This window comes from Anguilla anguilla, chromosome 18 (assembly GCF_013347855.1).
Source record: "Anguilla anguilla isolate fAngAng1 chromosome 18, fAngAng1.pri, whole genome shotgun sequence".
Lineage (NCBI taxonomy): Eukaryota > Metazoa > Chordata > Actinopteri > Anguilliformes > Anguillidae > Anguilla > Anguilla anguilla.
Genome location: NC_049218.1, coordinates 22,437,801 through 22,453,043, shown reverse-complemented (window position 1 = coordinate 22,453,043; position 15,243 = coordinate 22,437,801). Strand labels below are relative to the sequence as shown.

General features: G+C 46.7%; 1 protein-coding gene across 1 annotated transcript in view; it reads right to left on the bottom strand.

Annotated features, from left to right (window-relative positions):
- The window catches only part of slc24a3 (solute carrier family 24 member 3), a 67,364-nt gene that overhangs the window by 36,753 nt on the left and 15,368 nt on the right, over positions 1–15,243 (bottom strand). Inside the window, exon 2 of the mRNA XM_035400822.1 lies at positions 13,476–13,583. Coding sequence (XP_035256713.1) covers positions 13,476–13,583 — 108 coding nt within the window. The remainder of the gene's footprint in view (positions 1–13,475; positions 13,584–15,243) is intronic.

Sequence of the window (15,243 nt, the reverse complement as noted above, 5' to 3'; positions counted from 1 at the left end):
CATTAGCTCAGCACGAAACCAGACGCAGAAAAGAGCTCTACAATCAACACTCGAATCCGGGCCAACTTATCGCTAAAAAGGCCTGCCTGAGTAGCCTGGCAATGATTTGCCAGGAGACTGAAATGAGACTAAATCATCATCCATAGCAGGAAGAGAAAGAGGACTGGTGGTCAGATTGGATGAAACGGACGAACTGGAACACGTCGATCGAAGAGCAGCCATCGGCGGGCGATTGACAGCTCATGTCAGACATCAGCCGGCTGCCGCACCCCGACATTCCTCCTCCCCGCTCCTCTAATTCGGGCAGTCACATGATTAATTGCTAACACGTTTGGGCCCGGCCAACTGGAATTCTCATAAAGCGGAAATCTCTCTGCCAGCAGAGTCTGCACAAATAAGAACAACAGACAGAGGAAAAACAAGCACTGTACTGCATGTGTGCGTGTGTGTGTGTGTCCCAACGTTGTGAATCAACACACCTTGTCAGATAAGAACAACAGGCGACTCTCAATTCATAGGATGCCAATGTACAGAACAAATGAGGTGAAAAACATCAGAAGTTGTTTTTGGAATTCCAGCAGCTTTCGACTGCACATTCATCTGTTTAGATCGACTCACCGTAGCGCCAAACTTCATTCTGTTTACTTTTAAACACCAACTTCCGAGGGGCCAGACTGAGAGAGGAAATGAGAGCGAGAACATGAGCGCGTGTGCGTTCGTGCCTGCGTGTGTTTGGGCGTGCGTGCGTGTGTGCGTTCGTGCCTGCGTGTGTTTGGGCGTGCGTGCGGAGTCTGCCAAACATCTCCTCGTAAACATCACACGAGTGCTCTTAACACCAGAGTCTCCCTGCCAGACTCTGAAGAGGAAGTCACAGGAATACCCCTAACAGACCTGCGTCCAGTGCTGCCCTAGCATCTACATTCACATCTACAGGCACACAGCCCTCTTTTTTTACCTCACTTGCTTTCTTTTTTCTTTCTATGCATTCTGTTATTATAGGGACATATATATATATATATATATGTATATTTGGCCAGAGGGTTCCCAGTAATTGGGCTCCTTCTCTCCCTCGCAGCAGAAAGGAATGTTCCGGAATGTTCCGCTGTCACCTCCACGCCGGCCCCAGGGGGGGAGCAGCGCGCTGGAGATCCAGTGATCTTTCAGGGAGCTGTCAGCAGGGTTCGCAGGTAGGGACGGTTACAAAGCTCTTGGGGGGGGGGGGGGGGGGGGCGTTGGGGGCGCTGCTATGCCATGTATGGCTGTCACATGCTCCTCATTATTCAACAGAACCGGAGGATGAAAGGTAGGCTGTACAGTAAAGGAGCAGTGTCTCGGGGGACTGGGGACCAGGAGAAACCTCCATCGGTCTCTCTGCTGTCACTATAAATATAGTCCTGGTACCGCCGTCATCAATCTGCACCGACTGGAACAGAACCCAAAACCATTCAGACATTTACAGCCCCATGATTTTATTCCCACTGCTCAATCTTATTTTAGGTCTTAAGTTATCATTCTTCTTTTTTTACAAAGGAGCTGACAACCTTACATCACATCTTAACCAGACAGCTCTGCTCCTGTCTATTTAATATAGAGTGATATTAAACAAAGGGGAGGCATGGCAGGGTCTCACATAGAAGACTGCTACTGTAAGTCTCTGTAGGTCCCTGAAAACCAATGAATTTGGGCTACAATACAAAATGTTATTGATTGGTTATTGATATAGGCCCAGCACCTCAATATTCCATCCCCACTGCTGACTGCACCCTTAATCACACTTAAACCAAGCTATTTGCTCCGGAAGTGCAAAGATTCTCTCAGAAGCAAAAGGACAGAGGACCATCGTCTTGTTCTTCAGCTTAATTCAAGTATTTTACGTTTTTGACATAACACCAGAGTCTTGGAGGACAAAAATATGTTGCAGTGAATATTTTCAAAAATATTATTTATTTTATTTTTTATTTAAAATGTCCTTTGCAGTGTAGGTTTCAGCATAGAAAGATATACAGTTCTTGACAGTAAGACCAAAGACTCATGTGGCCCCACAGGGGGCAAAAATGAATTGATGGGTCTTAGGAGGAAATGAGAGCCAGTAGGAGCGGACAGACAGACCGCCCTAACTCCCCGAACCCCCAAACTCGCCCACCCCACCCAACCCCTCCCCTCTCAGCCCCTAGAAGCCCAGGCCGCCTGCAGCCGGGGTGTTGGTGTGCTCAAAGCCGGGAAATGAGCCGGGCGTCTGCAGCGCGTGAATGAAGCCGGTGAGTCATTCATGTTTTTATGACAAATCATCGCGGTTCTCAAATGCGGCACAGCTGACGTACCCCCTTAGCAACAGCGCTTCCTGTTTGTTAGGTTTAGAATGCGCTTAGCAACCCGAGCACTCAGAAATCAACAGCAGCGTTCCCTGCTTCGCGACTGCCGACGCAGCCTGGCGTTCCTCCGGAACTGCGAGCGGCTCTCTGCATCTCCTGCGCTCGCAATAAAACCATCGCCACTGCAGCGTGCGTAACGCAGGCAGCACAGAAGACCTGCACTCAACATGCTTCAGTAAAGATGAGGCAAGGATTCAAGGCCCTTAGCTGACTCCCTCGCCAGTGGAACACTGTTACATCAGCACTCCTAATAATGGCAATGACACAACACCATTATGCCATTATGTTTACAGATAAAGTTAAGCCAAAATATTCAAATGCTCAGAAGAGTGACAGGGAGTCAGTGCTGGTCTGGAGACTGGGCACTTTCCACAAAAACAGCGCGACTAAAAATAATTCAATGAAATGGACTGAGCTGAAGGTTGCCCCTTTTAATATTTTTTCAGCTTATAGGTCTTCAAGTGAGGCCGAGAAACTTATAAACTTACCAACGGCAAGGCGTGTGTGTCTTTACCTTTGTCTCCTGATCAGGCAAACTTCGTAAAGAATGGCCAGCACTATCCACATATGCTTTATTTCATATAATTTATGAACTAGCCACAGGATGTTTATTTGCCAAAGGCACATCCACAAAACAGCATTAGCGTCACTGGAGGCAGCGTGAGCTAGCTGGAGCAGCAGGACAGGCTCTGTGTCAGAGTGAATGGGGGTGAGTGGCATCACTGCGGCATGAGTTCTTCTGCTGGAAATGTGGGTCATTGTGGGTCGCCGTGGAAACTAGAGGGTTTTAACTGCACCACAGAGGCCAGTAAGGAGCTCAGCCTTCCTCAATGCCAGCTATCAGTGTTTCAGTGGATGGGGAATAATGCACAGACACGCGCAGTCACGCACACACTCATGCACACGCATGCACAAAAACACACCCACACACACACCACTGGACATGAGCCAAATACATATGATAATGTAAGTCAACAATTTAGAAGATGGTAAAATCATTCCTTCAGAACATGGAGTAATGTCAATGTATGGCACTGTTGACCAAAACTTACAATTTTACACTTAACTTACACCACTATTGTGCTGTTCAATCTACGCATAATTTCAAAGGATTATTGTGACTCAAGATAAAATTTCAAACCTGCATCCTCATTAGTGAGAGGAAAAATAACCATTTTTATTTTCTTTCATTCAACATACTTTAAAGCTGTTTCACAGTCACAACCAGGCACAAACACAAATTGAAGAGTTATTTTTTGAACCCCAGCACCGTCTCAGCTAAAACTATTCAAATTATTACAGATGATGCAAGCACTGCCAATCAGTAAGCGTTTGTTAGCCATTCACTTGATGCACACTCATAAACAGATTCAAGCTACAAAGCTGCAGTTCTATTCAAAATTGATTTATGTCATCCTTTAATCAATTATGCAAATAAGCAGCTGTCTGCTTGAGAATTTAGCATCCAGCAGAGAACAGACAGCTTCACAGCACCAGTGACATCACAGCATATACTGTTCTGCAAAACGCATCTCATGTCACTGCAAGAACAAAGCAAAATGAACATGGACAGCACTGCAGAAGAAGCAGGAGATGACAGAAAAACACACAGAGCATTGTTCAGGGATGGTGAAGCCTGGCGTCAGTATGTTTGGGTTACAAGAGGCATTCTGTTGTATACGGCAACATGCTGACAACTTGTGCAGGACACACAAGAAATGGTGCAAAATATCCACCCCCCCCCCTCCCTCAGCACACTGTATTCCCACACAGCTGGATAATTATGCACGGTGGGAGCAAGTTCCGTAAAGCACAGTAAGTACAAGCCAAATCAAAGGTTCATCTGAGAAGCTACATTTTAATGTTTCCATCGAACAAATCCAAGGTCCTGCCTCAAACTTCAGTAACCCCCTCCCACGTCCTCAAAGGCAAGCTTACAAACACTCTGAAAGGGTATCATTGAAATTAAGAATTAAGTATTAAGTAATAAGTGTTAGATCCCTTTCAAGTGTGACTTTATCTTGAGCTAAGAAAAGCAAAACTTCTGGGAATTCAGATTTATGCGAAAAAGCTCAAAATGTTTGGTAGCTATAGGATCCCAAGACATCTAAGTTCAACTCCAAAGGTTAATAAAAGTTATCAAAATAAATACATCCTTGGGGGTCTTATGGTCATTTGAAATCTCTCATGGGTACAGGTCTAATATATGTCCACACTCAATTAAAATTGATTTCCATTAATGCAAAAAAAGAAAGAATGAAAAGCAATAACAAGATGTGGCGCACTGACATCTGTGTTAACTTTGATTTATGGCCCCAGTTTAATGGAAAATTACACTTGGAAATACCAATTAGCCACTTCTCTGGCACACGCGTATTTCAGGTAGAAGATGCAGAAGGTAATTGGGTAACATAGGATATCTGAGTCAAGCACCACAGACTATCGATCTGCGGGGGCAATGTCACACTACTTCTGGGAACAAACAGGAATAAAAAGGCTCAATCGTAGATGCTTCTTAAGATCCCTGTGCAATCCTGTTTTTCTCGCATTTGAAGTGTTCATTAACGTAGATTAATGAACACTTCAAATACAAGACAAACATGTTTTTCTATAAACAGAAAAATAATCACAAAATTGTTTTTGAAAGTATGCTCTTTCTAAACAGAACAGGAGTCAGAGGTCTGACATTGTACGCTTGTTTTGTAAAGGATATTCACTTCAAGGTCACTTCTGATTGGCAGCCCATTAAACGGTCACACTGCTGATCGGTTACAATGAAAAACGCTATGATAAGTTAAGCAACAAACACAGTTTCCAAATGACCAATATCACATCCTCTACTGTAGCGGGCAGTACACGTACTCTTTCTGGAAGAAGAAAAAAAACCACAAGTTTATAATTTCAGCTGAACAAATAGGCTTGTTGTCATAGTATTTTTTTTCTTTGGATCTTGGATCTATGCATACTATGACTACTGAAAAATTGTGATTTTGATTCCACAAGGCCGTTAAAGTGATAGTTTACTTCTTGCATTTTTGATAATGTTGATAACTGTCTTAGTCAATCAAAAAAACATTGAAAACTGAAATAATATTCAAACTACAAACAATCAAAAACTGAAATAGCATCCAAAGCCTCAGGCAGTGAGGCTGGTTACGCACGGCCAAATTCTGGCCCAAAACCTCTCCCACTGTAATTTTGCTTTTAAAGAAACATCCTTCCCTGATTTCATTGACTGACATTTTTATTATGGAGAAAGAGGGGAAAATGAAAATTGATCCCCATGGACTGGGTTTAATATCCAGGATGGAAATGGTTGCCCTTGTATTCTTGGCCTAAAGAGTAGGCCTTAACACTACTTTCCAGGCTGAATCACAGCCTTCCCTCCACACCAGCTTGGTCTGAACACACCCCCATGTCCTGATTCAAAGTGACACAGCGCCTGGTAACTGTGCTGAGTAATGTGCCACTTAAGCTCTCTCTCTCTCTCTCTCTCTCTCTCTCTCTCTCTCTCTCTCTCTCTCTCTCTCTCTCTCTCTCTCTCTCTCTCTCTCTCTCTCTCTCTCTCTCTCTCTCTCTCTCTCTCTCTCTCTCTCTCTCCCTCCCTCCCTCCCTCCCTCCCTCTCTCCCTCCCTCCCTCCCTCTCTCCCTCCCTCCCTCTCTCTCTCCCTCCCTCCCTCCCTCCCTCCCTCCCTCCCTCCCTCCCTCCCTGAAGTGGTAGGATGATGTCTCTCCATTTCCCTCCCAGATAATGCAGGGCTGAGGCTGTTCAAACACGGCAAACATCTGAGATGATTTCAGAACCTTCATGCAGAACAACGGCAAAAGACAGTCTCTTACAATAACGTTATGTTTGGGGTAGGCTTCAGCCTAAGTTAAAATTTATGTTCCAGTCTTAAGCTTTCATTGGATAAGACAGAGTTAAGCTTATAAGCCTAAATCCTAGTTAAGCTTTACATTATGTTTAATATTCAATCTTGATGTTTCCTTTGAAATGAAGAGAAATCAGCACTAGCTGCATAACCTACAGTCCTGATTAGACCCAGAGAGGGTCCATCGCTGCCAGAAACTGCTGATTCAATTTCTTACTCCATATATGTTGTATGAAGTTTACAACATTGGGATAGATCCTCAGGTGACCAACAACTGCACCTTACATTCCTTAAATGACCATAAACCTGAGTACTTACAGTAGGTGTCATCAGGTAACACATGGGGATCCTCCAAACAAGGATGGTCTATGTGGACTGTGTGTTCCTAATTTTAAAAGTCTCTGTGGTACGAGTAGGCCAATAAAGCCCCTGGATTAGAAGCACCGGTGGCATTGGGGATATAAGAATGACAAACAGGCTAAATGCAGCCATTTAATATCCCATCCATTGTGAGGAAACAGGATCCTCTGACAGAAGCCTCTATAGGGAGGTACTCCTGCCGAATGTCACGGGTATCCACAAGAGGGTGACGCCCACTCACGCCATTCAAACTGCCTGCTGGTTATTGCTTTTTAAAATATCTCCTGTGGTCATGTGTCTGCTTATGACTCCTACTGTCCTGTGAATTAAACAATGCTAACTTTTTAATAGGTTACAACCTTGTATAATGGGTTCGGCTTCTGTGAGTTAACTTACCACAGTACAACATTAGTAGATCAGTACTGCATTGATACATAGCTTTCAACAAAAAAAATGCTGTAAAAAAAGAAACTAATTTTAGAACTATGTTCAGCATCTGTCCAACACCATGGTCCTCTGATCCACTGAGAAATGCGGTTTGAATCTCCAACATCATTGCCTTCTGATCTATAGAGGAAAATAGTCTGAACTTTCAATAGCATAGCCTTCTACTGTTCAAGAGTGAGGACAGCCCGAATCTTCAAATGCATGACCTTTCTCTGATCCACAGAGAACACAGTCTGAACCTCCGATATTACGACCTTCCTACCAACAGCGAACGGCCTGAGCGTTCAGCTCCACAGCCTTCTCCTCATCTACTGAGAGAAAGCGCGTCCTGCAGCGGGTCCTTCTCTAAACACACAGCACTGTGCCAACTCGTCATCTCACTCACCGTCCGCCGGAGGGAGGGGGGGGGGGGGGGGGGGGGGGGGCTTGCAAGTTATCTGCGGAACGGCGTTTCCTCTCTGTGAAGCCGAGCCTTGCGCGGTGATGTAAGCCTCTGGATGACTTCGCTGTTGGCAGTCGGGAGAACGCTGGTATTTAAGGCACAGGGCATTTGTCATTCTTTCCAAAGCATGCATTTTACGGCATGAGGTTCACCCAATCACTTGCGGGCATGCAGACCAATTTAAATAAATAACCAGGCTGAAAAGAATTTAGAATAAAGAACAGTTATTTTAAAACTTTTATTACAGATTTCCTTATTTCCCTTTTTTTGCTGTATCAGTTGCTGTACAGTTACTGTATCAGTTGCTGTACACGTTCAGATGTATCAAGAAAATGATAGCCTACTGCTTTTGAATTACTGTTCCATAGTGTGTTAAATCTACAAACTTTTGTAAGAGATTTGGCAGTGAATACCAGGCCTGAAGTGCTAAATAAAAGTATAAGTGACTACAGAAGGAAACCTTTTCTTTGTTTTGGCCAAGAACAAAATGCGCGACAAACATTTCAACCGGCGATCACAACGCATCGGTTAAATGAGGGAAATGTGAAAAAGCCCTGCCCTCGGTCTGCCGTTTTCTCCACACGCTAATGAGTTTAGCTGAACCTCCAGCCCTAAGCGCAGCGACGCAGAACGCGCTTTGTGTGGAACAGCGGCGGCGGCGAGGAGCCCGTCGGCCGGGGGTCTCCAGGTGTGGCGCCTAACGGTCCGCTCCAGTGCTCAGGGAAGGAGGGATTCGGTTGGCTGGATTTTCTGCCACATCGCTGCGCAATAACGGCTCCTTTGGACAGCCGAGCACCTGTGGTCGGCCCGCGCCATCTGCCCAGTCCCCCAGCCGACTGGGCCACGCAAGCGGCAGCTGGTTTTGTGAATTTTTTCGAGGACGTGCGTGCCAGCGTGCGCTCGCGAGCGGACACAGGACAGCGCAGTCATGGGACAGACGCGCAGTTATGACAGGGCATGAGCCAAATGAAAGAGATTTTAAAGAGGGGGTAATGAAGCGGTTCCATAAAACAAGGTGAGAGAATGTTAACCTTGTACCTGTGGAAACAGGACACGAGAAGCTGAGCCTTGATCTTCAGCAGGCACCTTTATGATTCATCGATGAAAAGCATTTAAAAAAAACACTCCACCACAGCAGGGCACACTGCAGACTGTGATTGGTTCAGCCAGCCGAGGGTTGACTCACATACACATCACACATTTAATTTGCCTAAGGTGGTGGTGGTGGGGGGGGGGGGTGGCACAGGGGAAATTAAAGAAATACTGAAGGGGTCAGTGGATTGAGGATGCCTTCTGAGTATGTGTACATCAATGTGGAATTATATATTTCACTGAATTGAGTACACTTGTTGGTTTTGAAGGACAAATAAAACAGCAACAGCAGCTTCTCCAAATGTCATGGTCTCATGAAAGGATAATTACACACACTCTGACAAGGACTGTGTCCCTGTCCGTTTGTGAATTGCCCGTATGAGTCATCTATTAAAATGATGACCGCCTTCTGAAATTACAGTGGTCTTTTTGCTCAGCTTCTTCAACCTCACCACTGGCCATGTCTCCAGGTGTATTTTTTTTAAAGGGAAGCAGCTGTGTGTTTTAGGGGCCAGGTGGGTTTGCTACAGCTGAACAAACGGAGGAGGACCGTGCGCTTTGATGTCGAGAAGTCGATGATCCCTGGTCTTTGGAGCTCTCCATGGAAACGGAGTCATAAAAAGGGTTTCCCCACTGCGCTGGTGGGGTGACGGAGCAACAGGCATCTGCACCGTCGCCCACCGAAGGGGAGATACATCAGAACACAGTCTGGGGAATTTCCTTCACTCGTCAGCTCAGCCTGAGCCAAAAGCAGCCGGCACAGCTGAGGGCAGAGACATCAGACCGCTAAATAATAGATTGTTGCTGTTTTGAACCAAAGTGCAGTCTTCACTTTTACCTCACTGTGTTTGCGCCAGCTTGTGTAACTAAAGAAGTAAAGAGAACATCACAAACAGAAACAAATAAAACACCAGCTTCACTCCAGTGCTGCGTCGTCACCATAGCAAACAGCTTCCGTAATCCACTTTATTTTGGGTGGTGTCTTGTGTGACACTGGATCAGAGGTCTTGTCTTCAACAGAAAACGAAAAAATACTAAAGATTCCTGGGTATGTGCTTCGCTGTCTGCCTGATGTTTCCAGTCAGTAGTTTCAGATCATATGGTTCCATGTAGAAAAACTGTGTCGGGATGGTTCTAGCTCTATTTATTTTATGCAATCAAATACATGAAATGCCCTCATTCGCAATTTTGCAGTAGGCGACACCCATCTTTTAACAGACTGGAATTAGACAGCGATTATTGTCCTGTGACACACTGCCTCATTCACAGCTCTCTACAGCACCTGTCACTGGCTCTGCTGGGAATCAGCCAATGAGGAAAAGAGAAAAAAAAAAAAAAACGTGAGAAAAGCAAGTCATCAAAAGCAAGTAAAGAAAAAAGTATCAGAGTCGGAGGAGGCTGCAGGGTGGCCCATGCTGTTAAAGCGCTGTTCTAGTGCACGGACAGGCCCCAGGGTCTGGTGAGGAATCTGGACTGTGCCAGCGCAGGGTCTGGTCAGCAGGCCCTCGGGGTGAGGCACAACTGGGTACTACATCACCCAGGGATGGGAGGGTTTCAATTGGCCGGGGTGACGGCGTGTCATTGTGTACCAGCGACGCCCACGGGACCGCCTGATAAGGCATCTTCCTCAGAGTCCTGTCTACAGGAGCCCGACCAGCGAACTGCAGTGGCACGGGAAGCAGAGGCAGACTCCGCACGCTCGGGAGGACAGCACGCGCTCATCTGCGCTCTCCCAAATCCAGCAAAGAGTGCTGATCAATATGAAGCACTCCAAAAAGGGGAAAACACCATGTCAAAAACGCATCAGAATGAAAGGATTTGGAGCACAGTATAAGTGAAGTAACAGGGACCTGATGAGCACCATTACGCTCCGCCTGTCCTAGCTCCCTGTATCGAGCCGTATCGAGCCGAGAACTTCTCCCACTCCACAGCCGCCCCTCTCGAACCCCAGCTGTGTATCTCCCACTCATTAATCACCTTCCTCTCACCACCACCCCCCCGACCCCCCAGAGCCTGCCTTATCTGCAGCACTCTCACTGTGCTGAGAAAGACACATCCCCCCTCTAAAGCACCATCTTCCCTATTTTACAGAGCCCCGCCCCCCTTTTCTGGAGCACTTCCCCGAAGAAGGTCCGGACAGCGTACTGAGCTCTGCGGCAGTGAGCGGGGCGTTTGGCGATCGGCGCTTTAGAGGAGAGCGGTTTGGCTGACCGCCATCTTGACTCAAACCCACAAGCACGGGAGAGGCCTTCACGTCCACCTCGTGCCTTACGCTCGAACCACGCGCCTAGTCGCCTGTTTCTGTCCCGTTCTCAGCTAGCCGTCACGCAGTGCTTTCAGCACGCCTCACCTCCTTCCTCCCTCAGCAGGGAGCGGTGTGGCGGGACAGACACAGGCTTAAGCCTGGAGAGGACAGGGGAGGTGAAGAGGAGCGGACATCTGGATGGTCTAAATTAGTGCTCATTTCATTTCTTTTTAATCTTGCTCTCCAGTACGCTGGGGAACGGCTTCAATCATTTCACATCTAGGAACTGGAACTGAAACGTGCATAAACGTGTGTGTGCACATGCGTGTGTATGTGCATGCATATGTGTGTGCCTATGTGCGTGTGTATGTGAAAATAGCAGCAGGTCTAAAGCCACAGCTTCCCCATTCCTGCAGTTTCCTTACCCCTCTCTGTCCCACATAGAGCTCTGCACAAGGCACCTCCCACAGAAAGCACAGCTAAACTGAGGGAAGCAATGGGTGCAGAAAACTAGCATTACTATTCCACACAATACGAGGTCCCAGCAAGGGAGAATCACTGACCCCTCAGACACAGACAAAACTGGGTTTCAGGTGTGCTTTGCCCAAAACAGCACACCTTCCAGGTGCTCTGGGTCCAAAAATAATCTGTGCCTATTTTCCTCTGTCTAGTCAGGAGAGGCTTAGGGGGTTGGGGTGGGGCGGGGCGGTGGGTGCGTGGTGGATGAGAAATGCTGGCCTGCACAGCAAAAAATCTAAAATATGTCACTTCAATGTTCAAAAATATTTCTCATTATTATTTACTTCATAGTTTATTTGGAAGGAACCATGTGTAACATTAAACATAAGTATTGCCATTTGATACTTTGTGCCTGGTCTAGTTTAGGCTAACCTTCATCAGCAGTCCCCTGGAAAGTTTCAATTTAATAACATGCATATGCACACCACACAAATATTCTACAAAAAATGAGAAGCATTTAGCAAATTTATCCAATGCAACTTACATAGCTTACATTTGTTTACATGTAATCCACATACAATGTAATATTTACAGGGTACAACAGCACTGCAACTGCCTAGAAACCTAGTAAACCTATTAAACCTAGAAGCTTTGAGGTACAAATCCAGTTCCCTAACCATTACACTGCACTGCCAGCCTACGTTATGATGTTATGAGATAATATATTTCTGAAGGCCACATCCATGGAAGGACCAGTGAAGGACCTCTTTGTGGCAGCCATCTGCACTAACCACAGCAGAAAATCCAGCATAAAAGCAATGCGTCAATCTCCAGGGTCCACACACACATGTTTACATGTACTTAAGACACCCCCCCCCCCTTTTTTTTTCAGAGCGCACACTAAAGGAACCCTCACAGGACTTAAGTGCCAGTGATGTCTTACTGAGAGCAGAGAGGGAAGAGTCTCTGAGGTTTATACAGTAATGCGGAGCACAGGATCACACAGCTGGGTGCAGAGGTATGTATGAAAGCCAGTAATGACCCAAGCCAGCGCGCCTCTAATGAGGCAGAGAGGAGGACGCGCATCGAAGGAGGAGGCTGATCGAGACAAAGAGCGTCGCCTGGATCCAGACCTTGAAACCGAGGCAGGGGGCGGGGTGGGCGTTGAGAATTTACGATGGCTATATCGGCTAATTAGGACAGGAGGAGAATCAGGGGACCCCTGGTCTTTTCGGCTGGATAAAGCCCACCATGATTAAAATCTTCAGTGCACCTTCAGCTATCGCCTCGGGAAGCACAATATTAAAATGATATATTCAGCGTAAAAACTGAAATGCACACTCAAATTTACATAGATTTTTTTTGATACTGCATAATCTGGTACACTATGCAATATCATGTAGCTTAATAAGGCTTTGCAGCTCATAAATCTTTATGTACAGTCGGCTGGTGCGGTCCTACTGGTGGACGGCGTTTGGTGGAGGAGAAGCAGTGAATACAGAAGCAAGCGCCTTACTGGGTCATGGTGGGGCTGTGAGTAAACCTTTAGGCACACTGTCAACGAGGAGGAGAGGCCACTAAGAGAGCAGGAAGTCATGGAATCATGTGGTCAGGTCAGGAGGAAGTGGGTGAGCAACTGCACTGAAACTGACTGCATGACCTCTCTGCTTCTGGGAGTCTTTCGCTACCACTTCTGTGTGCATTATTTATTTTTTATTTAAAATTAACTAGGTCTCCATTTATGCTGCTCTTACTGAGTGTGCAGCATGTATATTCTGTGCTGCAACATCAAGCTGTGGCTTATATTCAGTGCTTATACTTCCACATTGTAGAATTGTGCTTCTGTAATTTATTTATGCTTGCAGTTGCTATTACCTTGCAATGTCAGTGTTAGACCACATTAGAAATAAAGTGTTTTCAGCACTGGTTTGTTGTGCTATCCTCTGAACTGAAATATAGATGCTATCTTTCATGCAATGTAAGTATTCATATTTAAAAAACTATGCAGTCATCTCCAGTGCATGCCCAGTATCAGGTTGCCAGATATAGTCAAAACCCGACAAACCGCTGAAAGACATGCAATGGAGCTCCAGACTCCACGCAGGGCGGTCTGCACTTGGGCAGGGGTGGGGGTGTGCGGGGGGGGTGTGGGGGGGCAGGGAGGGGGGCACGGCCAGCCCGCTCACCTGGTTCAGTGCAGTTCTTCCTCGTTTCGTTCTTGTCTGGATCAAACAGCAGCCTCCGGCTGCCCCACCTGGTGTCGTCCTCAGCGCTGTAGCTGGATGCGCTGTAACCTGGAAGAAACACACAAGCTTCAGGAAAAGAGGACAGAGAGCAACAGGAAACCCCTCCATTTTACACCCCCCCCTCACCCCGCCCCCCTCCGTATCACAGATCTCAGTTTAATGGTATGGACCCTGTATCACAGATCTCAGTTTAATGGGATGGACCCTATATCACAGATCTCAGTTTAATGGTATGGACCCTGTATCACAGATCTCAGTTTAATGGGATGGACCCTGTATCACAGATCTCAGTTTAATGGGATGGACTCTGTATCACAGATCTCAGTTTAACGGGATGGTCCCTGCATTGCTGGTTTACTGTACACCATCGCCAGCTCATTTGCATTAAAACAGATCTTCATTCCATATTCTAAAGCCGACTTCAGGTATCCAGGCTTTCACCATCAGCGTCAACTAACAGGCACTCAGATACATAGTGTCTGGAATGATCACGTTAATTGGTATTCTGCTAAGAATTGATGGAAACAAAGTCTTACGGAACCTGTCGTATATGACCGAGAGAAATTTCAGACTCCAAAACATTTCTGCAACCAGGTTATGGGGTGCCGACGTAGTAATGAGGGGACACTGAATATTCATGAGCGCCTTCTGTTCTGCTGCAACGAGCTCGGCGCTGCGACAGGAATTTCGGGGACGGGACCCGGTCGCCCCGCGTTCCGGCGGCGGGCGAGGGTTCCGGCGCGTCTCGGCGCCCTCCTCCGCCTTCGTCTCAACCCCCCCGCTCTGACGCCACAGTCCGGCTCTCAGCCCCACGCTCTAAAAATAAGCCTCTATATTTATCGCCGGGTAACCGCGAAGCCCCTCCCCCTCGACTGTAAAATAAAACGTAAGCGCCGCGCGGTGCTGATTCCCATCACCGGGCCCCTTCGCTGGAACGGTACGCAGAGTCGCTCATTACCCGGGTTCGGCCTGACCCTTAACGCGTAGCAACCCTGCTGCCTGGCCTCCTGTAAGTGCTTTTGATGTGGATTTCAGTGCAGCTGCTCAGAGCGTTCACCGCTGATGCAGGAGCCGGGTACCAAGTAGCAGATGAAGGCTTTCAACGTTATAACGTGTTCCGACCATCACGTTCACAAAGGAAAGGCGTTGCTCTACTTTCAGGATCCCTGTGTATCACACAATGTGAGTGAGTGAGTCTGTGATTATGTGTGTGTGTGCATATGTGCGTGGGTGAATGCGCATACGTTTGTGTATGTATGTGTGTGTGTGTGTGTGTGTGAGAGCATGTGTGAGCTTAAGCAAGAATCCACTCCATCCATGGCAGTAGCAGTCCCATGTGTTGCCTAGGCCACCCAGGAGCTAACACGTTAAAAGAAACTAATTTCTCATAAGTGCACATGCAACACTGGTTAATTGTGCCTGCGAGACTAAAAAAAGAATATCCATTGTGGATGTCTTGCAGATTTCTGACATGTAGTGTACTAATGGCTTTACCTGTTCAATGAGCCGGAGTGAATACTGGGAAATATGTTTCTATGGAGATGTGACGTAAACGCTGAGACCAGGAGAGCCAGTGATGACATACCCCTCACTCACGCACATTCACATGCACGCACACACTAAAACCCACAGTCACATACAAACACACACACACATAGGCAAATTCATAAATATTAGTATTCAGAAAGTTTTGGATGCAGAGAGAGGT